At 43.5% G+C, this 21,211-nt stretch overlaps 1 protein-coding gene across 1 annotated transcript in view; it reads left to right on the plus strand.

The window, feature by feature from the left end:
- The window catches only part of LOC147717897 (uncharacterized), a 44,566-nt gene extending 25,847 nt beyond the window's left edge, over nt 1–18,719 (plus strand). The window contains exon 3 of the mRNA XM_086920581.1: nt 18,545–18,719. Within this exon, the coding sequence (XP_086776707.1) occupies nt 18,545–18,552 (8 nt within the window). The 3' untranslated portion in view covers nt 18,553–18,719. The remainder of the gene's footprint in view (nt 1–18,544) is intronic.
- The last annotated feature ends 2,492 nt before the right edge of the window (nt 18,720–21,211 follow it).

Here is a 21,211-nt window from a genome sequence, read left to right on the forward strand (position 1 = left end):
TGTAAAGGGCTTTGTGGGTGAAACAGACTGTCTTTAAGACGCATCTTCCTTTTATTGGGAGCCAATTGAACTTTTGAGTGCAGGAGTGATGTGGTCAAATCTTTTGGTGCCTGTGAGGAGTCTAGTGGCTGCCTTAACAGTTGTTCTTAGAGGCGCAAGGTGACTTTAAGGGGTAGGTGGTGATTATGGCATTGTTGCCATCAAGTTTCGAGAGGACAAGTGATTGCACTGCAAGCTTTAGGTCTTCAGGTGGGATAAACAATTTGATTTTCTTGAAATGTTTTAGGATGTAGAGCACCCCTTTGGTTGAATTGTTGATATGTTCTTTCATTTGCATGTTTTTGTCTAGGATGATTCCCAGGGACTTCACGGAGTTGAAGTGTATGAAAGAACAGTTCATAGCATTCATGCTCTTTTGCAGGCATGGCCTGTGACGGGCGTACCACCGGGCGGTGACGTGGGGCAGGGAGGGGCAGGGTGGGGGGTTGTAAAATGCGTGAAACAGACGATTTCAGGTAAGTACCGGAAAAAAAGGAATTCTGTTCCGCGCGCTGCATCATATTTGGCGATGCAGCGCGCGCAACGAAATCCGTTTTTTTTTTCCGGTACTTACCTGAAATCGTTCGTTTCCCGCATTTTACATCCCCCCCACCCTGCCCCTCCCCCACCCCACGTCACAGCCCGGTGGCCCGCCCGTCACGGGCTTTGCCTGCTCTTGAGTCATTCTTCGAATGGCAATAGCTTGCAATTGGGGGAAAAGAGTACACATTCAGTTTTATCGGGGTTCATTTTTAGGTGATTGGTGCTTAGCTAGATTTGTATGTTGTTTATTGTGGAATTCAAATGGCATATGTCACTGTGGGGTCATATTTTGTAGTAACGGTGCATGTCATCGGCATATAAATTTCACACCTGCTTGATTCAGGATAATTGTGAGGGGGTTCCATGAAGACGTTAAAAAGGGTGGGAGCGAGGATCGAGCCTTGTGGAACTCCCTGTGAAACTGGTGTAGGCTGTGAGAGGAAACTGCTGATTGTTATATCCTCTCAAGACCGTACCATTGATACCAGTGTGATTCTTGAGGGTCTCAAGTGAAGCTTGGTGGTTAACTGTGTCAAATGCCACCGATGGATGTACAACGTTACGACGCGTACTATAACGTGCTTTCACAACGCGTCCCTTACAACGCAAGTCGTTACCACGACTTGCGTTTGGGGCGCGGATTGTGAATAGTATAATTTACTATTCTAACACCAGTCCCCGTGGACACTAGGGAAGGTGTTGGAATAGTAAATATACTATTCTTAATCCTCTAGCGCGTTGAGAAAGCCTTGCGGAGTAAAATCCGCGTTGAAAAGGATGTTCCCCACCACCGATAGATCAAATAGGATCAAGAGGCAAGAGTCAACTTCATCTAAAGTTTTGAGAACGTCATTTGATATATTGAGCCATAGCAGTTTCTGTGGTGTGAAGGTTGAATTTCTTGATGTGTTGGATGAGTTGGATCAAGATGCATTATTCGATTGCATTTGCTAGTAAAGGAAGGTTGGTGACAGGTTTGAAGTTGTTGAGGTCATTAGGATCCTGGTTTTGACTTGGCCTAGTTGGAGGGAATCAGGAACACAGACCAATGAGAGAGTAGGGTTGATGATTTTAGTCCAGAACGGAGAGAGAGGGGATCAGTGGTATGGGATGTGGTGTTGAAGTTTACAATTATCTTGTGGACGTCCCCTTCTGTCAGCGATGTGAACTCTGACCAGTTGGTGTTCTTCTTTGATGGGTGAAGATCTTTCTTGAGTTTGTGTGTTTCTCAGGTCTAAGGTAGAGCCTGGAAAGGGAGTTACCATAGAGATCGGTACACCATTGGAATAGAAGAGCTTAGTTTTCTGACTTTCGATGTGGATAAGAGATGGTTAAATTATCATTATTTTCTCAGAATAGATTTTAACTATTTCTTCACAGCGTTCATTAGTGTTCCTGTTGGGAGGTGAGGTTAGTTTGTTGTTTAATTATGATGTAGAAATCCCTCAGTCTGTTCTTTGTTCGGGCAAGTTTATTGTAAAAGAAAGAAACATAGCCTTTGTGGAAGTCTTCTAAGAAGAGGCGACACAAATTTGAGAGACGCCATTCCATAAGTAAGTTGCCAAGACCCACTCCCTCCCCTCAACCATCCACATCAGAGCCCAAAGTAGTGGAGGATACCACGAAGAATCTGGCATCTACCATAACATGCGGTCCAGCATCAATGCTGGAGGTGCTACCACCTGTGGCACCCATCCAGTGGCCTCAGCCCGGTCAGCCACTTCCAGCATTTCCCACCCCTGGAACAGATCCAGCAATATATCTGAACTCCATGTACAACGTGTTCAGAAGAAGCATGTTCTTCTGTGGAGTGCCAACTGGCCTCATGGGTCAGATGGGATACACTTTCAGAGCCCTCCCGTTGCATACGCCTGGATCCTTTCACTTCATTCCTTCCGCTGGTAATCTCGGCTCCTATGTCGCATACAAGTCCAGTGATACCTGCAGCCTTCTATCAAGATCTTCCACTTCAGCGCCAGCCCCTCTTACCTGCAAGGCAACTCAAACACCTCCGTCAGCGCTACACTCGTCACTACAACCCTTGTCCCTGGTCCACAACCTACACCACCAGCACCTCATCTAACCCGGCCAGAAGCGTTACCCCCACCTGAGAATCCTTTTACACTGTTTATGCCAGGAGGCGTAGCAGCTCATAGAAGAATGGATGTTCTGTTGTGCGGATCCTGGTCATTATGAAGGCCTTGGGGCTTTGGACCTGGATTTTGTGGGGTTACAGGACACCAGTGGATTGGATACATCACTTGAATTAGGAGTTGTATTTCTGTATTGGATTGTCTCCATCTGAGGTCACCACTTATCATTCAGTGATAAATATAGCAGTGGAAATGTTGGACCTTCGGGGTCCAACCACCAAAACTAAAGCCAGCATCGTACATCACATACCACCGAGCCCTTGCTCTACTTTAATGAATCAATCACAGAGCCATTCTTGTGATTTGCAAAAAGTCCATGTCTTCCGCTGCAGTTCACAGGATGAGTGCAAGATGCTATAAGCTGGTATCTGGAAGCCCATTTTTCCATTCTTCCAATCCACCACTGGAAATCCTAGTTGTTTTGCATCTTGTTCCTTGAGGTTGTTGCCAGGAGCTTTCCCTAGTACTCCATCAGATAGGGAATCCAAAAGTATTGAACAATAAGCGAAGAAGAACATTTCAGCATGGCCCTCAAGTACCTAAATGCTACTTGTCTCATTGAAAGTTACATGTACGCCCTCTGGGTCTACCTAACCTTCTGGATCATTTGTAAATTTACTTTTTCAGAGCTAATATGGGATGGACAAGCTGTAACAAAACAAGTGTTCAAGTGGGCCTGGACACTGCAGACTCTGTTGCCAGGGCTATGGGGGTGTCCATTTCTTTGCGTTGCCATGCATGGCTGACGAATTTCGGTTTCTTTCACGATGTCCGGACAACACTCATGGACCTGGCCTTTGATGGTTTCTGTCTCTTTGGGGCAAAAGTTGACTCAGATTTAGAAAGGTTCAGGGAAAGTAAGACAGCAGCAATATCCCTGGAACTCCAGACGCAGCAGAGAGTTTACCACCGGTTTAAGAGATTTCAAGTCTTCTCAAGAGGTTTTTCCTTTGTGACCATCAGCAGCAATCCTTCCACCAGCAACGTGGAGAAGTGTGGCTCACTGGTTAGAGCAGGCAGACCCTGAAGCAGAGGTCAGACCCGGGACCAGGGTTCAATTCCCGACGCGGCAGGGTCTTGAGCTCAAATGTCCATGGACTCGATAATTCTCGCTTCGGTGCCTGACCTAATCATGGGTTCACACTCTGCAACTCTGGGCATTAAGCTTGCTTAATCTCCACAACGGCCCCCCGCGGCGGGATGCCTGGCTTTCACCTTGGGGATGCCCTGTAGGGGCTATCTCACAGGGAAAAGCCAGGACGGGTTCCCAAGGCAAGCACGGAGATACCCCTTCGGGGGTCGATTCAGGCGCTATATAAGAAACATAATAATAATAATAACAATAGCAGGCAAACCCACTGTTCAAACAATATAAAGAGCAGGGGGAAAACAGGAACCTTACTGTTCCCTTCCCTCTCCTCTTCCTACTCCTCCTAACCACCGCAGGGATGCAGCCCTAGTTCCCAATTGCCAGACCTCACATAGCCTTTTGGAGAACAGGTCTCCTCCTTTCCGCAAGCCTTGAGGGCCATTATTTCAGACCTCTGGGTCTTGCTAATTGTGAAAAGTGGGTACGCCCTACCCTTCCCCAGACCCCGCCAGACCCCTTACGAGTCCTGCAACAGGAAGTAAAATATTTACTCAAAAAAGACAAGGTGGATTTGGTGCCAGAGCAAGAGCAGGGTCAGAGGTGCTACTCCAGGGACTTTCTGGTCCCCAAAAGAGGAAGGCTGCCTTCTTCCAATCCTGGACCTCAAGTTTCTGAATTAGTTTCTCAAAAAATGAAAAGTTCAAAATGCTATCCCTAGCCCAGGCTCTGCTTGCACTGGAAGATGACGAATGTCTAGTCTCTGTCGACCTGTAGGATTCCCGCTATCACATTCCTATCCTGCAGTCATTCATACAGGAAGCACCTGTGCTTTAAGGTGACATCTGAACACTATCAGTTTGTGGTCCTTCCGTTTGGACTGACTTCAGCACCATGAGACTTCACGAAGGTGATGGCAGTGGTGGCTGCCCATTTCAGAAGAGCAGGAATCTCAGTATTCCCTTACCAGGACGACTGGATAATCAAGACCAGCTCGCAAGAGATAGTGTTGCACCGCCTGTAGAAAACAGTCATGTTGCTGTTCGATTTTGGCTATTCCATTCCACCTGTTGCCCTCTCAGCACATCCTGCTCATAGAGGCAGTACTGAAAACCTCATTGAATCAAGCCTTCGCTCCTCCATAAACGGTTCAGGACAATCAGGCTATGATTCCAATATTTCATGATGGAGCACATATACCAGTCCTGATTGTCTTATGCCTGATAGGTCTTCTAGCTTCCTACATTCCTTTGGTCACTTACGCAGGCACATAAGGGCCCTACAGTGGTGCCTCTGCAGACAGTGTTTGTGACACACCGGAGACAGAATATGCAGATAGAAGTATCTATCAGAAGAGAAAGTTACTTACCTTTGGTAACAATGGTTTTGGTGGATACTCTATCTACCTGCAGATTTCTCATCGACCCACCCGCCTCCCCCCATTTCATGGCTGGTTATTACAAAGTAAAGCCAGTAACCCCTGTCAACATAGAGAGCTATTGAAAAGGTTCTAGTTTCAGTCTGATGCCTGAAATATTCAAAAGGCAAGGAATCTACAAGTAGATAGAACATTCACCAGAGTGATCATCACCGAAGGTAAGTAACTTTTTCATCTCGTCCTCTAAGATTCACCTAGAGTACAGTGTAAAGTTTTCTAGGTATTACTGCAGTTCTGTATCTACTTCACCAGGCATCATGTAGTGTACAGTATACAATTCTCTAGGCCTCACCGGAGTACTGAATCTGGTTCTCTAGTCCTCAGAAGTGACCCCGCTGATCTCCAGGATCCAGTTCCATGTTCCAGCATTTGCAGGTTTTACCAAGTGGGCATTGCAGAATGATTTGAAGGGAATTCTTCTTCTGACAGATAGAACGGGCTGGGTCTTAAATGTACATGTATTTATATAGCGCAAACCACCACATCGCAGGCATCTAAGCGCTTGCTTAGGGAACCCGTCCTGGTATTCCCCTGTGAGATAACCCCGGCAGGGTATCCACAAGGTGAAAGCCAGGCATCCCGCCGCGAGGGGCCGTTGTGGAGATTAAGCAAGCTATTGCCCAGAGTCGCAGAGTGTGAACCCGTGAGTCGAGTAGGCACCGGAGCGAGAATTATCGAGTCCGTGGAATTATTGAGCCCAAGCCCCATCGAGGCGGGGAATTGAACCCTGGTCCAGGGCCGATCTCAGCTTCCGGGTCTGCCGCCTCTAACCCCTGAGCCACACTTCTCCACTAAAGCACCAACATGACATGCTTACTCTAGCTCCTTCAGCTGCTACCTCTTTGCATTCCAATATACAGTTCTATGGTGGAATACAGGTATAGTCTAGGTATGACCCCTTTGATCCCAAGAACTTAGTTCTGTGGTCAAGTACAAGTATCCTCCAGCTGTACTCCACTCTGATCTCCAGGTCACAGATCTGTGGTTGAGTATGGGTATCCTCCAACTGTACTCCACTCCAATCTTCAGGACAGAGCTCTGTGGTCGTGTATGGGTATCCTCCAGCTGTAGCTCTTCTAATCTCCACGTCCCAGATCTATGGTTAAATATAGGTATCCTCCAGTTGTGACTCCTTTAATCTCCAGGACACAGTTCCACGTTCTAACATTTGCAGTTTTTACAAAGTGGCAATGCAGAGTGCTTTGAAGGGAATTCTTCTAATGACAGAAACAATGTGCTCTTGTACCCAAAGGTGTCAGATCAGAAAGGCAGGCTAGGTACAGATATGGCCCCTCTATGGTAGACTCTCATGAAGACTATTTTCGTAAACCTTGGCGGCTGCGAGTTAATAGTAAATATATTAACGTGAATAGAGTCATATTATAAAGCATACACACTCATAAAATAACCGATCGATTCACTATAGCTCCATTGCAAGATGGCGCCCGGTATTAGTAAACTCTAGTCCGTTTTTAGTATTCGACATCAGAGGCGCGTATAAACATACCAAACGGTAATGGAGACAACTTTCTGAAAATTTTGGCGTCTGTGCGCAAGTCGAGAGAACATTCACAAAAGGTATGTTCACCGTCGATCAGTGCTTCTCAGGCTATTATTCATTGATGAACTTGGCGTTCACCTTAGAATGCGGGTAATAACGGTCGGATTATGTTCGTGTCTGTTTTTTTGCAGATACACGCAGACCATCAGATTTTCAGGTAGGATTTTCCCCAACTTAAACAAAAGTGGTAACAACCAATTGAAAAACGATAAGAGATCTAACCTAATCTCGTTATGCTTTCTTTGAAACAACCAACAGGTTCCCGACCGATTTATTGCTAAGCACAGGTAGGCTGTGCAATTTCATTGCATAGAGTCTTTCTTATATGATTGCTGATTAATAAATAGGTACGGTTCTAATGACGTCGGAAGCGCCGGAGGGACTCGGCAGTGGTAAACTCACATCTCGGAGTTTCCAAGACGGACTTGTGATCTGTGACACTCCGTCTTTTTGATGCTCGAGGGTACGATTACCACATTCGAGCATAAGGTCCTCATATGAAAGGTGGAGGATTGTGAATAGAGACCCAACTATTTGCCCTGACGAAGTTGCCAATGACAAGGCAATGAAACATGTCGGTTCAGTCGTAAAAACTTATGGTATCAGTTGAACCATTTTTAAACGTGGAGTTTGGCAGCACCAGAATAAAATCGACTCAGCCAGCCAAACTACACATTCTTAATTAATTTTTTTGTTTGTTGGGTGTGGGCACTTCTGTTTTCAATAACTTTGTCTGTCCCACTAGGAAGTGTAACTGTACACTCCTTGTCTGTCTTCTTCTCTATTCTTTTTGGTGCAGATCTCTTTTGCACTTGTTTCATCCTCCTTGCCAGGAAAGTAGCCGATGATGAGAAGCGGGTATACCGGTGATTAACAAACCGGGAACCCTCTCGGGTGTTGCGTCCATGAGGTACTTTCCTGGCGTTCTCACTTATTTTTTCTATGTGGGTGAGTCTGTACACATTCATGTTTACATTTTAAGGCATGTCCGGACCTGTAACACAGTAATATATATTACAATTTCTTTGGTGAGCCAATATAATGTGTGGCACCATTAGTTACAGAGTCTGAGAATTATATCATGCAGGCTGAATAGGGCTTTTTGTTTCATATGCGTTGAGTGGGGGGCTGCCCTATATAGCCTTTCTCCCCCTGACATCCCTTTTTGAGTAACGGTTCTAATACGTTACTACTGTTGTCTTCATTTCATCAATAGACCCAGCTCAAAGCACCTCTAGGTAAGAAATATAGACTGACAGCGTTTAAACTCACTATTAAATCATGAGATCATATATAACAGACAGATATCTCTTCACTTTATAGGGAGACTCCGCAGATATTATTCCCATTGAGGTATGAACATTCACATACAATGAAGCACATATATAACCAGCTACCATGGGCTCATGAGTTAACACACACATTTTTATTATATTTTTTACTTTTAGTATTGTCCCTGAGGAAGGTACCATGCGGGTACGGAAATGCATCGGGCGTGTCAAATGTCAATGCTGATTGATTTAATATGAATTAAGAAAAACAATATTATGTACAAATGTATATGTGATTTACGATTTTGAAATGATCATGATGAATTTATGATTTGTGTTATACAAAATGAATTTTGGTGAAAACTAAGAAAATTAAAAAAGTATGAATACTTATGTCATTATGAATTAATTTAAAGTCACAAATAGAATAGGTGTGGGAAACAATGAGTGAACAGTGCATGATTGGACTAACTGTTAGGCTAGTCTTAACTACAGTTGAATCTAGGAGTGACAACCCTTACAATCATAGCACCAATTTATAAGAAGGTTTAAACATTTCTAGCTGTGAGTGCTCCTCACGCACCCCACTTTCATCCCTCTATGGTAGAGCCATGTTTTCACTGCTTTCCTAAAGTGTTAAAGAGACTGGTAACTCGTTAATTCTAATGGAAGATTGTTCCACAGTCTAGTTGTACAAGGTCGTAAAACATTTGCCACCACATTGAGCTGGTTTGAACTTGGGCACCACAACATTCTTTGCTCCAAAAGAGCGTAATGGTCTAGACAGTGTGTGCCAGCAGAAATACTGTCTGAGAGCCGTTGGACCAGTAGCAAGAAGTCCCTCAAAGGCAGTGCTTAAGGCCTTGAATATAATCCTTTCTTTCACAGTTAGCCAGTGTCGGTTTTTCAGTGTTGTGGATGCAGATTAAAATTTGGGGAGGTTGAAAACGAGGCAGGCTGCAGCATTTTGAAAGGTCTGGAGTTTGAATAACATTTTTTTGTTGCAGGCCAATATGTAATCTGGTACAATAGTCGAGTTTGGTCAGAATTAATGGAGACATGACCGATTTTTGTAAATTAGGGGGAATATAAGGTAGGATTTCTCTCAGAGTTTTTACAAGAAAGTAAACAGTAGATGCAGTTTGGCTCATCTGATTTTCAAAAGTAAGTTTTTTGTTAAAGAGGACACCCAGATTCTTAACCTTTCCAATGGGGATGGAATGGGGCCCATATATGGTGGCCACCGTGCCGGGGACCAGACATCAGTATTTTTCTCCGCAGAGTAATATCTTGGTCTTGCCAAAGTTTAATCTCAGACAGCTTTTAGCCATCCAGATTCCGATTTGTTTCATACAGAGGCAGAATTGTGCCGCTGTATGTGCAGGATTTCCTGTGACTGACACGACGATTTGCGTGTCGTCTGCGCAGGAGACAACGGAGAAACCAAAGATCTTGATGAGTTTTACTAATGGAGCAGTGTAAAGATTAAATAAAGTAGGGCTCAGTGATGCCCCACGAGGGACTCCGAAGGGAAAATTCCAAGTGGTGGATGAGAAGTTTTCTAGGGTGATGTATTGATCTCTAGCTACTAACAATGATGTTAATAGGGAGAGGGCTTTATCCCTAATGCTAATCTTAAAAAGGCACTTTAGCTGAATATCATGATTGATAGTGTCCAATGCCGCCGAGAGATCCAACAGTATCAAGGCCCCAGTTTCTCCTCTGAAGCAGTTATAAGGGTGGATTCAGTGCTGTGCTGGCTGCGGAATTCAAATTGCGAGTCTTCTAATAGGTTGTTTTACTTTATGAAGGCGGTTAATTTATGATTTTGAAATTTTTCTAGTATTCTGGCAAAGTGCTATGGGACGATAGTTTGAGGGATCTGATGCAGGAGATTTGCCTTCTTTATGAGGGGGAGTAGTGCTGCTTTCTTCCAAAGTTTGGGGAAAATACTTGTGTATATGATTTTGTTAACCCCTTCGATGCTGGTGACAAAGCCAGCTCGTCATGGGCGTTACCTGCGCTGCGCGCATGACGAGCTGGCTTTGTCACGTAACGTGGGTTTTTTTCATTTTCAGCGCTCAGCGGGAAAACCCGCTAGCGCGCATGCGGTTAAATACGAGTGTGAGATGTCCAGAGATTATCTCTGTAGCGAGATGTTGTTCTTTGGGTGGACATGGGTCTTCTGGAGATCCTGATTTTGTGTTAGCAAAGAGGGTCTGGCTTGTTCTTTTTTGTGTTGAAATTTTTTATTGAATTTTGCAATACAAATACATCAAGAGAATAAGGGTAAGGATGTATTAACAAATTGTTAATGAATAAATGAGGGATTTTATAATGATAAAAGTGACAATAAATACAAGACATTTGTTGATGAATAAAAGCATATAAATAGAGAATACATACATAGACATATTATGAATAAATAATTAAATAAATAAGTAGATAAATAGTGAAAAAGCAGAGAAGAAGAAGAGAGGTAAGGGGAGGGGAAGGGGAAGAATGCAAGGAGAGTAAGAATTATTAGATATGTAAATTGTATAAATAAGAACCTGATACAGCAGATATGATTAACTGATTACATATAAATTGATCAAATATAAATATGAGTCAATAGCTTAACATGAGATCATCATATTAATCAAAGAGAATGTGTTATCATAGGAAAATATTCAAATTGCAAAAAGTTTAAGACAAAGTAGATTTGGGAGAAAATAGTAAAATAGTGCAAATAAAAAGAAAAGGGGAAAAAATCAAATATGTAGGATAATGTGGAGGGGTAGAACCAGGGTACGGAGAGGTGGGGGAGAAAAATAGGAGACGAGGGAAGGTAATAATAAAAATAATATGGGAAAAGTGGAAGAGACAGAACATGTAATATTAGGAAAGACATAATTAACAAAGATGTAGAACAATAAGTTAGTCTCCTTATGTGGGTGCAGTAAGAGGAACGGGAGAATTAGTAGTATCATCAGCTTTCGGTTTTAGAAAAGGTGACCAGCTCTGAAGAAATATGTCAGTTTGATCCTGAAGGTTATAGATTGTGCGTTCATGTGAAGCTGTTTGTATCTTTGCTACCAACCATTCTACCTGTGAGGGTGGAGAGGATCATTTCCAATGACGTAAAATACATATTTTAGCTGTAGCCAATGCAGTGTGTAAAAAAAACGGTGTTGTGGTTTAGAGAGCTTTGGGGAAAGACGTAAATCATGTAAAAGAATATTGGCAGGTGTGAGTGGTAGATGTAAGGGCATTTTGGAGTGCAAAATTTTACCAACATAGTTCCAAAAAGGTTGTATACTTGGGCATTCACAGATAATGTGAGTTGTGTCTCAGCCAGAATTTGAGCATCTCCAACAATTAGTACGTGAGATTAGGCTGGCTTTATGCAATTTGACTGGCGACCAATGCCAATCATGGAGTATTTTAAATAAGCAAAATATAAGCCTGGCTTCACGGGTTCCTTTATGCAGATTCTCCAATAGCTGTTCCCATTCATTAGCTGTATAAGAGTTTGATAAACGGGATTGCCATTTAAGGTGAAGATTATGAGAGAGGGATTGGGAAAAGAGGTGAAACGTGAAGGTGAACGTGAAGTCACTCCTTTATGTTTACCCCATGTATTTAAATAGGATCATTTTGGTGAGAGTTGAAACGACAAGTGGGCGAACCCAAATGTTTCTTCAAACACTGTTGGAGTTGAAGGTATTTAAAAGAATGTTGTGCAGGAATATTAAATTCCTCCCTTAGTTGTAAGAATTATTTGAAATCGCCATTATGAAGAAGTTGATCTACAGAGTTAATGCCTGCTGTTTGCCACAAAGGCCAAGATAGAGTTCGACCATTAGTACGTTAACCTGAATTATTTCATAAGGGAGCCTTGTTGTGACTGCCCGAGTTTGAATCTAGTAAACAATGTCACATTTGCCAGGATTTATGCGTAGCTGATAAAATCTGGTTTTTGGGGTCAGAACGACTAGTGCTGCTTCCATATAAAAGAGAAAGACCTGAATCTGTGGATAAAAGATTGCGCTCTATATGAACCCATTGTGGAGATTCCTGGTAGCAAATAAGATATTTGAGAGACGTGTAATGCGAGGGCCTAATGTTCATTCGATGGGAGGCCCAATGCTCCATATAGCTGGTGAGCTTTCAATTTTGTCATAGCAAGACGTGGCTTAGCTGAACCTAATATAAGGTTTTAATCTTGGAGTATATTGATCGAACCGTAAATAAAGGGATCTGAAGGGGAAGCATGCCCAAGATGTAGATGAAACGCGGAAGAGTGACCATTTCAATAGCTTGGACTCTACCCCAAAGAGAAAGCCCTATAGCCTTAAATTTGTCAAAATCACACTGCATTTGAGAAATCAGAGGAGTTAAATTGTCTATAACCATGTCTTCCAAACCTTTATTTACTAGATCTTCTAGGTATTTTATGTCGTGAAGGTTGCCAATGAAAAGAGAAACCGTATATAGCTGATTTTGTAGTTCCATCAGAGATGGGTAATGCCTCACTCTTGTCCCAATTAATTTTATACCCTGAAAAGAAAGAGATGTCATCGATGATTTGAAGGAGAGACGGAATAGATCAGGGAAGGTATGTAAGGGTGAGTAGGATATCATCTGCATATAAGTAAATTTTAGAGTTTCCGATTGGGAGGGTAACACCTGTGATTTCATCAGTTTGGCGAATTGTGGCAGCTAATGGTTCCATAGCTAAGAGGAAAAGAAGGGGGGATAAAGGTCATCCTTGCCGGGTTCCTCTCCGAATCGGAAATGTGTCAGATAAAAAACCCACCACAATTCACTTGAGCAGATGGATTGTCATATCATATAAGAAGCGTACTTGGTTATAAATTGATCAACCAACCCAAATCGTTGCATTACTATAAAAAGGTAGTCTCATTCAATGCGATCAAGCGCTTTTTCTGCGTCAAGTGAAAGAGCTAATGCATTGTCTGGAAGGTGTTTCGCAGACCACAGTATTTGGGCTAACGTACGTAGATGGTTCCGAGAGGAGTGCCCTGGGACAAAGCCTTCTTGAGTATGGTGTATCAGGGAAGGTAATACTTTACTAAGGCGAGACGCTAGGATGCTGGCCAATATTTGAATATCACAATTTATTAACGGGACGGTAACTACTGCATTACAAGGGATCTTTACCAGGTTTGGGTAGCACAGCGATGAGTGCTTTATTAGAAAGAGGCTCCAATGAAGATACATTATCACCTTTTTGAAAAGCAGCATGTAGTGTATCAATAACATTGTGTCCTGCCCATCAAGAGAATTCAGCAGGGAACCCATCTTCCCCAGGAGCTTTGTGGTAAGGTAGGTTAGCAATGGCTCTGGAAATCTCATCTTTGCTAATTTCACCTTCAAGCATAGCTCTACCATCATCAGAGAGACGGAGAAGATCCACCTTTGTAAGAAAGTAGACATCTTATCCAAATCTATCTGAGTACCTGGGGCATAGAGAGATTGGTAGAAAGAAGTGAATTCATTGACAATATCTTGAGCTGTCATAAGCATATCACCTTGTGCTGTTCGAATAGCTGGAATGGCCATTGCTGCCTCTCTTTGGCTCAATTGGGCAGCTAACAGTCTCCCTGTCTTTCCTCCCTGTTCGTAAAGTCGCAGTCGCCCCTTCATTCTCTGCAGAGCCTATTCAGCTTTAGATGTAAAAAGGTTATTTAATGTCATACAAGCTTGCTCGAGTGATTTACGATTCTGCAAGGTTGGGCTTAGTGTGTACAGGCAAGCATAAGATTGAATGTTGCATTCTAGTTCTGTTTGCGTGCAGCATTCTGTTTATAAACAAATGGGACAAGTTCCCAACTGTTGTTTATTCTGATAATCCTTTCCAGTGATCATCAACGGGATGAACAACCACCTGGTGATTAATGTAGAAAGACAATTAATCAGTCACAGATCAAGATACTCCTTCTTCTAATGAAGAGGATTTTAGAGGAGACCGTGATTTATCCCGGTCTCTTTCCTGTGTAAGGGTAGCTACTGCCTGAAAAACCTGTTCTCATTCTCCTAAGGAACGTATGGGTCGATCTAGATCTCATCCTCTACTCTGGGAATGGCTTGAATCACGTCGAGTTTACCCAGAAAATATCATGGATTTCAGTGGTAGAAGTTGGGATTGGACTTGTGGCAAGGACCCTGCATATTTATTTTATTTATTTTTATTTATTTATTTGCATACTTATAACGCGCTGGGAATCGACTCCCTGAGGAGTATCTCCGCGCCTTTAGCAGCATCTGAGACCAAAGCAGGCTCTATCTTAGGGTTCAGTAATGCCTAAACGGAACTAGTAGTTGAACAGAAAAGTTTTTAATTTTTTCCTAAAAGGAAAATGTTCCTTACAGACTCTAATGTCGTAAGGAAGATCGTTCCAGAGCTTTGGTCCTGCTACGGACAGAGCCCTTCCTCCTTGTCTGGTCTTCCAGAACCTGGGGACACATAACAACTCTAGATCACCAGATCTCAGAGTTCTCGAGGGGATGTAAGGAACAATTTTTTTAGTTAGGTAGTCAGGACCTTTACCAGTGAGGCATTTATGGATGATGCAGCATGTTTTAAACAACACCCTCTGTTTCACAGTGAGCCAATGCAGTTGATTCAGCAATGGTTTTGAGGGTGTACGTGCTGGGGCATTCAAAACCAAGCGTGCTGCCGTGTTCTGCACGACTTGGAGTTTGTTAATGATGCCCTCATTGGCTGCTAACAGCAAACCATTACAATAGTCCAGTCTGCTCAATACAAGCGACTGAACTAGAGTTTTCCTGGTGGTATCAGGTAACAGGGGGAAAACCCTTCGGAGAAGACCAATAACATGGAAACAGGAGCCTACCACTTGATTAGTGTGATGTTTAAGGGCAAGCTCCTGATCCAGCTTGACTCCTAGATCTTTCACCACCCCTTTGGGCACAGGGACTGGGCCTAGATCTTGAGGCCACCAGTCAGGAGTCCACAATCGTTTGGCCTCTCCAAAAAGCATCACCTCGGTCTTAGAGACGTTACACTGAAGGAAGTTTGCTGCCATCCAATGAGCCACCTCTTTCATCCCCTGGGCGAAGGAGTTACGCACCTCAGGAGTCATGATTTTGAAGGGGAAGAGGAGTTGAGTATCGTCTGCATACGATACAGGGATAAACACGTGGGATCTCATGATGTTAGCTAGGGGTGCCACATAGATGTTAAAAAGCGTTGGGCTCAGGCATATTCCATGTTTTGGAGGGAAAGATTATCCAGAAAATGACGAAGGTCCTCTAGATCAAAGAAGTCTTTGGAAATCCCATCCTTGGTGATTCGTAAACATGCAGGCTTGAAAAGACCATACTTGACATCAAGCTGACGAAGACGAAGTCGGAGAGCGAAAAACCTTGCGATGCTCATTAGTTTCTTTTGAGAAATCTGCGACCATTGTGATTTCATGACCTTGGAATATGAATGAACCTTGAGTACGAGCCACTGTGGTCAGTTGACGGGCTTGTTCTTGACGAAAGAAACAGGCAATGAGCGTGCAGGGTCTTATATTTTTGCCCTTATTGATCGGTCCAAGACAATGGGCTCCCAGTATCTCCAACGGTGATTCAAAAGTGAGGCCTGTAAGTCTTGGTAGGGTATCTCTGAGAAAGGATTTAGCACCTAACCCTTCTATTTTTTTCAGGAAAGCCAAAGCGAACAAGTCAACTATTTTACTCCTCAGAAAAAGAAATTCCTGATCATGGTCTGGTATAGCATCAAGTCGGTTCTCCACTATTTTCATTCGTGCAGATAAACTATCCATCCGATTTTGGAATCCAGTAATATTCGTACGAATAGACTTGGTTTCAGTCATAAGAGTAGAGATAGAAGATTCCATACCATCTAGTCGTCGGCTTACATCAGAAATTTCTTGGAGGATACGTTCCATAGTGGAGTCTGAAGATGTTGATGCCATAGGAGTAGGATGGTTTAATGTCAAAGTAGTATTAGTCCTTACATCCAATGTAGAACAACCTTGGCTAAGAGCTTCTGAGAAAAGGGACTGCTTTACAGGTTTCCCATTTATCTTACTAGAAGGCATCTTCAACTTCGTAGCAGCAGTCCTTTGATATCGAAATGTGAGGGCCGTTTTTCTTTTCAAATATACTTCACGTGGAGTAAAGTAGTAGACCTTATATATATCAGGAAGGATTATTGGAGAATAGTAGGCTGTAATTTATTTTATGGTTTTAAAAGTACATTTAAATCTATACTTTGTATCAACTTTATTGTAGAGATTTCTTCTGAGATACTCTCATTTATCTGATGTGCTTGTCACACCGGGTCAATCCAAACCTGAAAGCGGTAGTTGAGCAGGAGGCACACAAAGTAGAAAATATTATGTTAACTGCTGGTGTATGAATTAGGCTGTCCCAAATAAGAACACAGCTGAATTTAGTTAGATCTGGTTTGGAAACAAGTTATATATGTAGAGGGTTATTAATCTTGATAACTGTCCTGGACCAGAATCAGCGTGGTGCAAAGCTGATATTTATCTGCAGTAAATTAAGCTCTAAGAGTCAGGTAGTGCTCCTTCAATGTTCACATTTAGTAACATAAGCTCACTACTGCATAAGATTTGTGTTGTTACACCAGAGTTAAGTAAAATAGCAACATAAGTCAATCCTTATTTTGTATCTGAGGCATGTTTTCACCAGTTTTCCAGTACAGCAAAACAGTAGTTGTATTATATTAATAGTTGTTCAGCAGTGTAATAGCAGTGTGGGACCAGCACTTTAGGAAAGGTCAGGCAGATGTACGCTCCGGTGTAGTCTGTGCTATTAGCAACAGTGTATCTGGTGAGGTGTTTAGTCATCTCAGAATTGACTGGAATTAAAATGAAAACAGAGCTGTCTGAAATGAAGAGTGGAAGACACCAGGATGCAGCAGCCTCGGAGTTTCCAGAAATGCCAAGGCTAGTCTGAGCCACTCTGATTCATGACGCAGGTCAAGAGTGCTGTTCCCGAGCTTCACAGGGCTGCTCTCCTCTTGCCAGACAAGCTCCCACAACAAGCGACAGGCGTAGTTTTTCTTAGCAGGAAATGTTGCATGTCAAATTCCGGGCTTTCCACGAAGTGAGTAGCTTGTTTTCTTCAGCCACAGAGCCCGTGAAAAAGCATTTGCCGCTATCCAGGGCTCCCCAAAGCACGGAGCTCGGGGCTCAAGCAGCCATCTTGTCGAGTGGCCACGTCCTAACTTGTTCTTGGGTTATAGTTGAGAAGTTAGGAAAACAACATTGAGTGATGGTTTCTGGGTGGGGCTTTTGGCAGTTAGATAATGTGGGAACGTTAGTCGTAAACGTGGAAAAGTCTTTGCCAGCTCATTACAAAAGATTTGACTAGTGTTGCTGAGCTTGTTTTGAGATGTATTTGATGAGGCTTTAACCGTCCTTAACAGTTCCTTGGTTGAGTCTAATTCAATTTTCTCTGAGAAATAGGCAGATTTATTTTCAAAAATCATTGAATTATACGTTTTGAGTGCTTGCTTATATTTGATTTTATCCTCATCGTTATATTGTGATCTCCACTTCTGCTCAAGCTTATGACAGACCTATTTTTGTACTTTAAGACTGGGGAAGTACCAAGTTTCAGAAGCACTTTTGCGTTGTTCATTTGAAATGGTCAGTGGGGCTCACGTATTGATGGGTTCACTTACCCAGCCCTGATCATTTGTTGCAATTATGTCAGGGTCTGTTGTTGGTTTGGGAGCAAATACAGAGAGAGCATTCTCTAGATTGGCTGAAGTTATTTTATGCCAGGGATGGCTCTTCCTGGTTGTTGAGAAGTGCAGGTAGATATAGAATCTATCAGAAACATTGGTATTGTAGGTAAGTAATTTAGGACCTGATTTAATTCACACAGACATACCGCCAGGCCCGGACTGGCCGTTGAGGGCACCGGGCAATTCCCCGGTGGGCCGCATGGTTGGGGCCGGTTTTGGGCCCCTGGGGCCGTTTTTGTTACAGGGCCGTTATGCTGCAAAAACGGCCCTGTAACAAAAACGACCGAAAACCGGCCCTGTCACAGAACGCGGTCGCACCTGTCCCCCCTCCCCTCTCCTCCCGGAGGGGGGCCGGCCGACCACTTTGCCAGGGCCGGTTCTGGTTCCCAGTCCGGCCCTGCATACCGCCATTCCACTATGGGGACAGAGTAAATTACTCCATCCCAATGGTGGAGAGAATTTATAAATGACCTCCAAGCAGGTGGTCATTTATAAAAGCATTGCCATTGCGTGACTGCAGTTCCCGGCAATGCAAATTACTCACTGCTACGGGCTGCAGGAGCAGGATGAAGGCCCTTATTCTTAGTGCATTAAAAACCAGAATAAACCCATTGGCTTGCTGTGCTTGTATGAAATCATATTGTATTCCCCATTGTTCATTGTATTTATCGAATATATATGTTTTCTTCTAGTTGAATAGAACTGGCAGAAATCGGAGTTCGCATCGGATTATTGAAGGACATTTCAGCACCTCCTATAAAGGTCCTGGCTGTGAAGCAAAAGATGGCTGCATTTGGCAGATGAACTTGGAACTAAGAGCAAAGGATCATGGGACGCAATTATACTGGGACTCTGTTGGGAAGGGCATGCTGGGTCTTTTATTTATGAAATGATGCAGTACTAAAAGTACCTTCTGTTGGGAGGCTTGATGTTATGAGTTATTTATGAAAAATGCTTCCAAGTGCATCCTGCAGTGTAGCCTGGTTTATTATCTCTGGAAATTGTTTACAAGTATGTTATGTTAGGATGGCATGCAATAAGTATAACTTATGAACATTTCTTCAAAGCAATTTCTGTTTGGTTGTCCTTGGGTACGTAAGGCTTATTTAGATTGCTTCAGATGTACTTCCGTTAGGGTGCCTCTTGTTCCTGTATTATTTATGGAAACCTCTTTAAATTGATTCCTGCAGTAGGGACTGAGTTTATTTGCTTATTATTTCTGGAAATTACTTCTAAGTACCCTCTGGCTGGTAGTATGGCCTGCAGCACACAGTACTTATGTAAACCTCTTCAAAATACCTTCTCCATGGTGTCCAGTGGTTAAGTATTATAACAACAAACTCCTTCAAAGTACTTTTTTACAGCGTGCCCAGTGATTTCGTGTTGTGACAACAAACTGCTTCAAAGTACTCCCTGCCAGGTCCAGTGGTTACGTATTATATCAAGAAACCACTTCGAAGCACATTCTTCGGGGTCCAGTGGTTACGTATTATAACAAGAAACCTTTTAAAAGTACTTCCTTTAGGGTGGCCTGTGGTTACGTATTATATCAAAAAACGTTTAAAAGTACTTTCTTTAGGGTGGTCTGTGGTTACGTATTAAATCGAGCAACTATTTCAAAGTGCTTCTTGCAGGGTCCAGTGGTTACGTATTATCTCATGAAACTGTTTTAAAGTACTTCCTGCAGAGTCCAGTTGCTACTTATTATGCCAAGAAACCTCTTCAAAGTGCTTCCTGCAGAGGCCAGTGGTTACGTATTATGCCAAGAAACTGTTTCAAAGTACTTCCTTCAAGGTCCAGTGGTTACTTAATATGCCTAGAAACTGCTACACAGTACTTCCTGCAGGGTCCAGTGGTTACGTATTATATCACGAAATCTCTTCAAAGTAGATCCCGTTACGTGGCCTGGGGCTACCCTTTATTCATGGAAACCACTTCAAACTACTTCCTGTAGGGTTTCAAAGGGTTATGTATTATTTATGGGACCCCTTAAAAGTGATTTCTGCAGGGGGTTCATGGGTTATTTGTTATTTATCAAAATCACTTTAAAGTATTTCCTGAAGAAAGGAAAGGTCTGGTGGTACCTATTTATCCATATCCATACCAATATTATAAAGAGAGAGCCCAAACCTTTGAGGCGGGTAATCTCAGTAACCACAGCACCAATAACAACACCCAATACAGCATTGGAAAGGGCAGTTGCAGCAGAAGGACATAGGCTATGCAGATGGCCACCATATTATTATTATTTTTTGCAGAGTTTTATATAGCGCGAACTTGACCCGAACTGAATCAGGTATCAGAGCGCTTTACATAGCACCAGTTACGTTACATGAGGACACACATTCATTTTTGTTAGACACGGGGAGATTAAGTGATTTACCCAGAATCACAGGATGTTTGGTGTCGTTACCAAGACTCGAACCCAGATCCACAGGGCCGAGGTCGAGCGCCTTAGCTGTTAGGCTAAATCCTGTATACATTTAAAAGGTAAAAGAACTGTGCCAGCAAAGTAGTCCCTTGTGGGCGTGTCTGCGTTGTGCTGTGGGCGTGGGCTGGGGGGCGAGACTAACGCTGGGGGCGTGTGGTACGCCATCACATCGTAGGCTGTGGGCTTGTGCTGCGGGTGTGACAAACGCTGGGGGTGTGACTAATGCTGGGGGCGTGTTTCCGCCCTTCATGCTATGTGAGTCGTACATACAAGCGCCAATTATGTTGCTGCGCAGCATCAAGGAGCACGCTGGGGGCGTGACATGCTGGGGGCCTGAGAAACGCTGGGGGCGTGTGTCCGGCCTACATGCCATGTGAACGCAATTTCCCCTCATCAAAGGGCACGCTGGGGGCATGAGAAACGCTAGGGGTGTACATTAATCAGAAGATCGACTGCTGTGGCCGTGTGCTGGAGGCGTGACAAATGCGTTCACCTGGAGGCCTGGTAAGTAACGTTACTGCAGCCTCTCCGGCGCGCTGTTACTGAACCCTCTCATTCAACGAAATTACACGTGCCTGCTACCATCAACCAGGGCTCTAGACAGGCTCAGGCGGCGGATTAGTACACTAATTACACGCGCCTGATAACATCAACCAGGGCTGCAGCTGGGCCTCAAGCGGGAGAACATGCGCCTGCTAACATCAAACAGGCCTGCATCTGGGCCTCAAGCGGGGGAACACGCAAATGAGCGTGTCTGCGGGGACAATTACTGCAGCCTCTCCTACTCGCTGTCACTCAACTCTCTCATTAAACGGATTTACCCGCGGCTGATAACTCTCTCATTCAACGACATTACTCGCGCCTGCTAACATCAACCAGGGCTGTAACCGGGCTCAGGCGGCGGATCACTACACCAATTACATGCGCC

This window comes from Lissotriton vulgaris, chromosome 5 (genome assembly GCF_964263255.1).
Source record: "Lissotriton vulgaris chromosome 5, aLisVul1.2, whole genome shotgun sequence".
Taxonomy (NCBI): Eukaryota; Metazoa; Chordata; class Amphibia; order Caudata; family Salamandridae; genus Lissotriton; species Lissotriton vulgaris.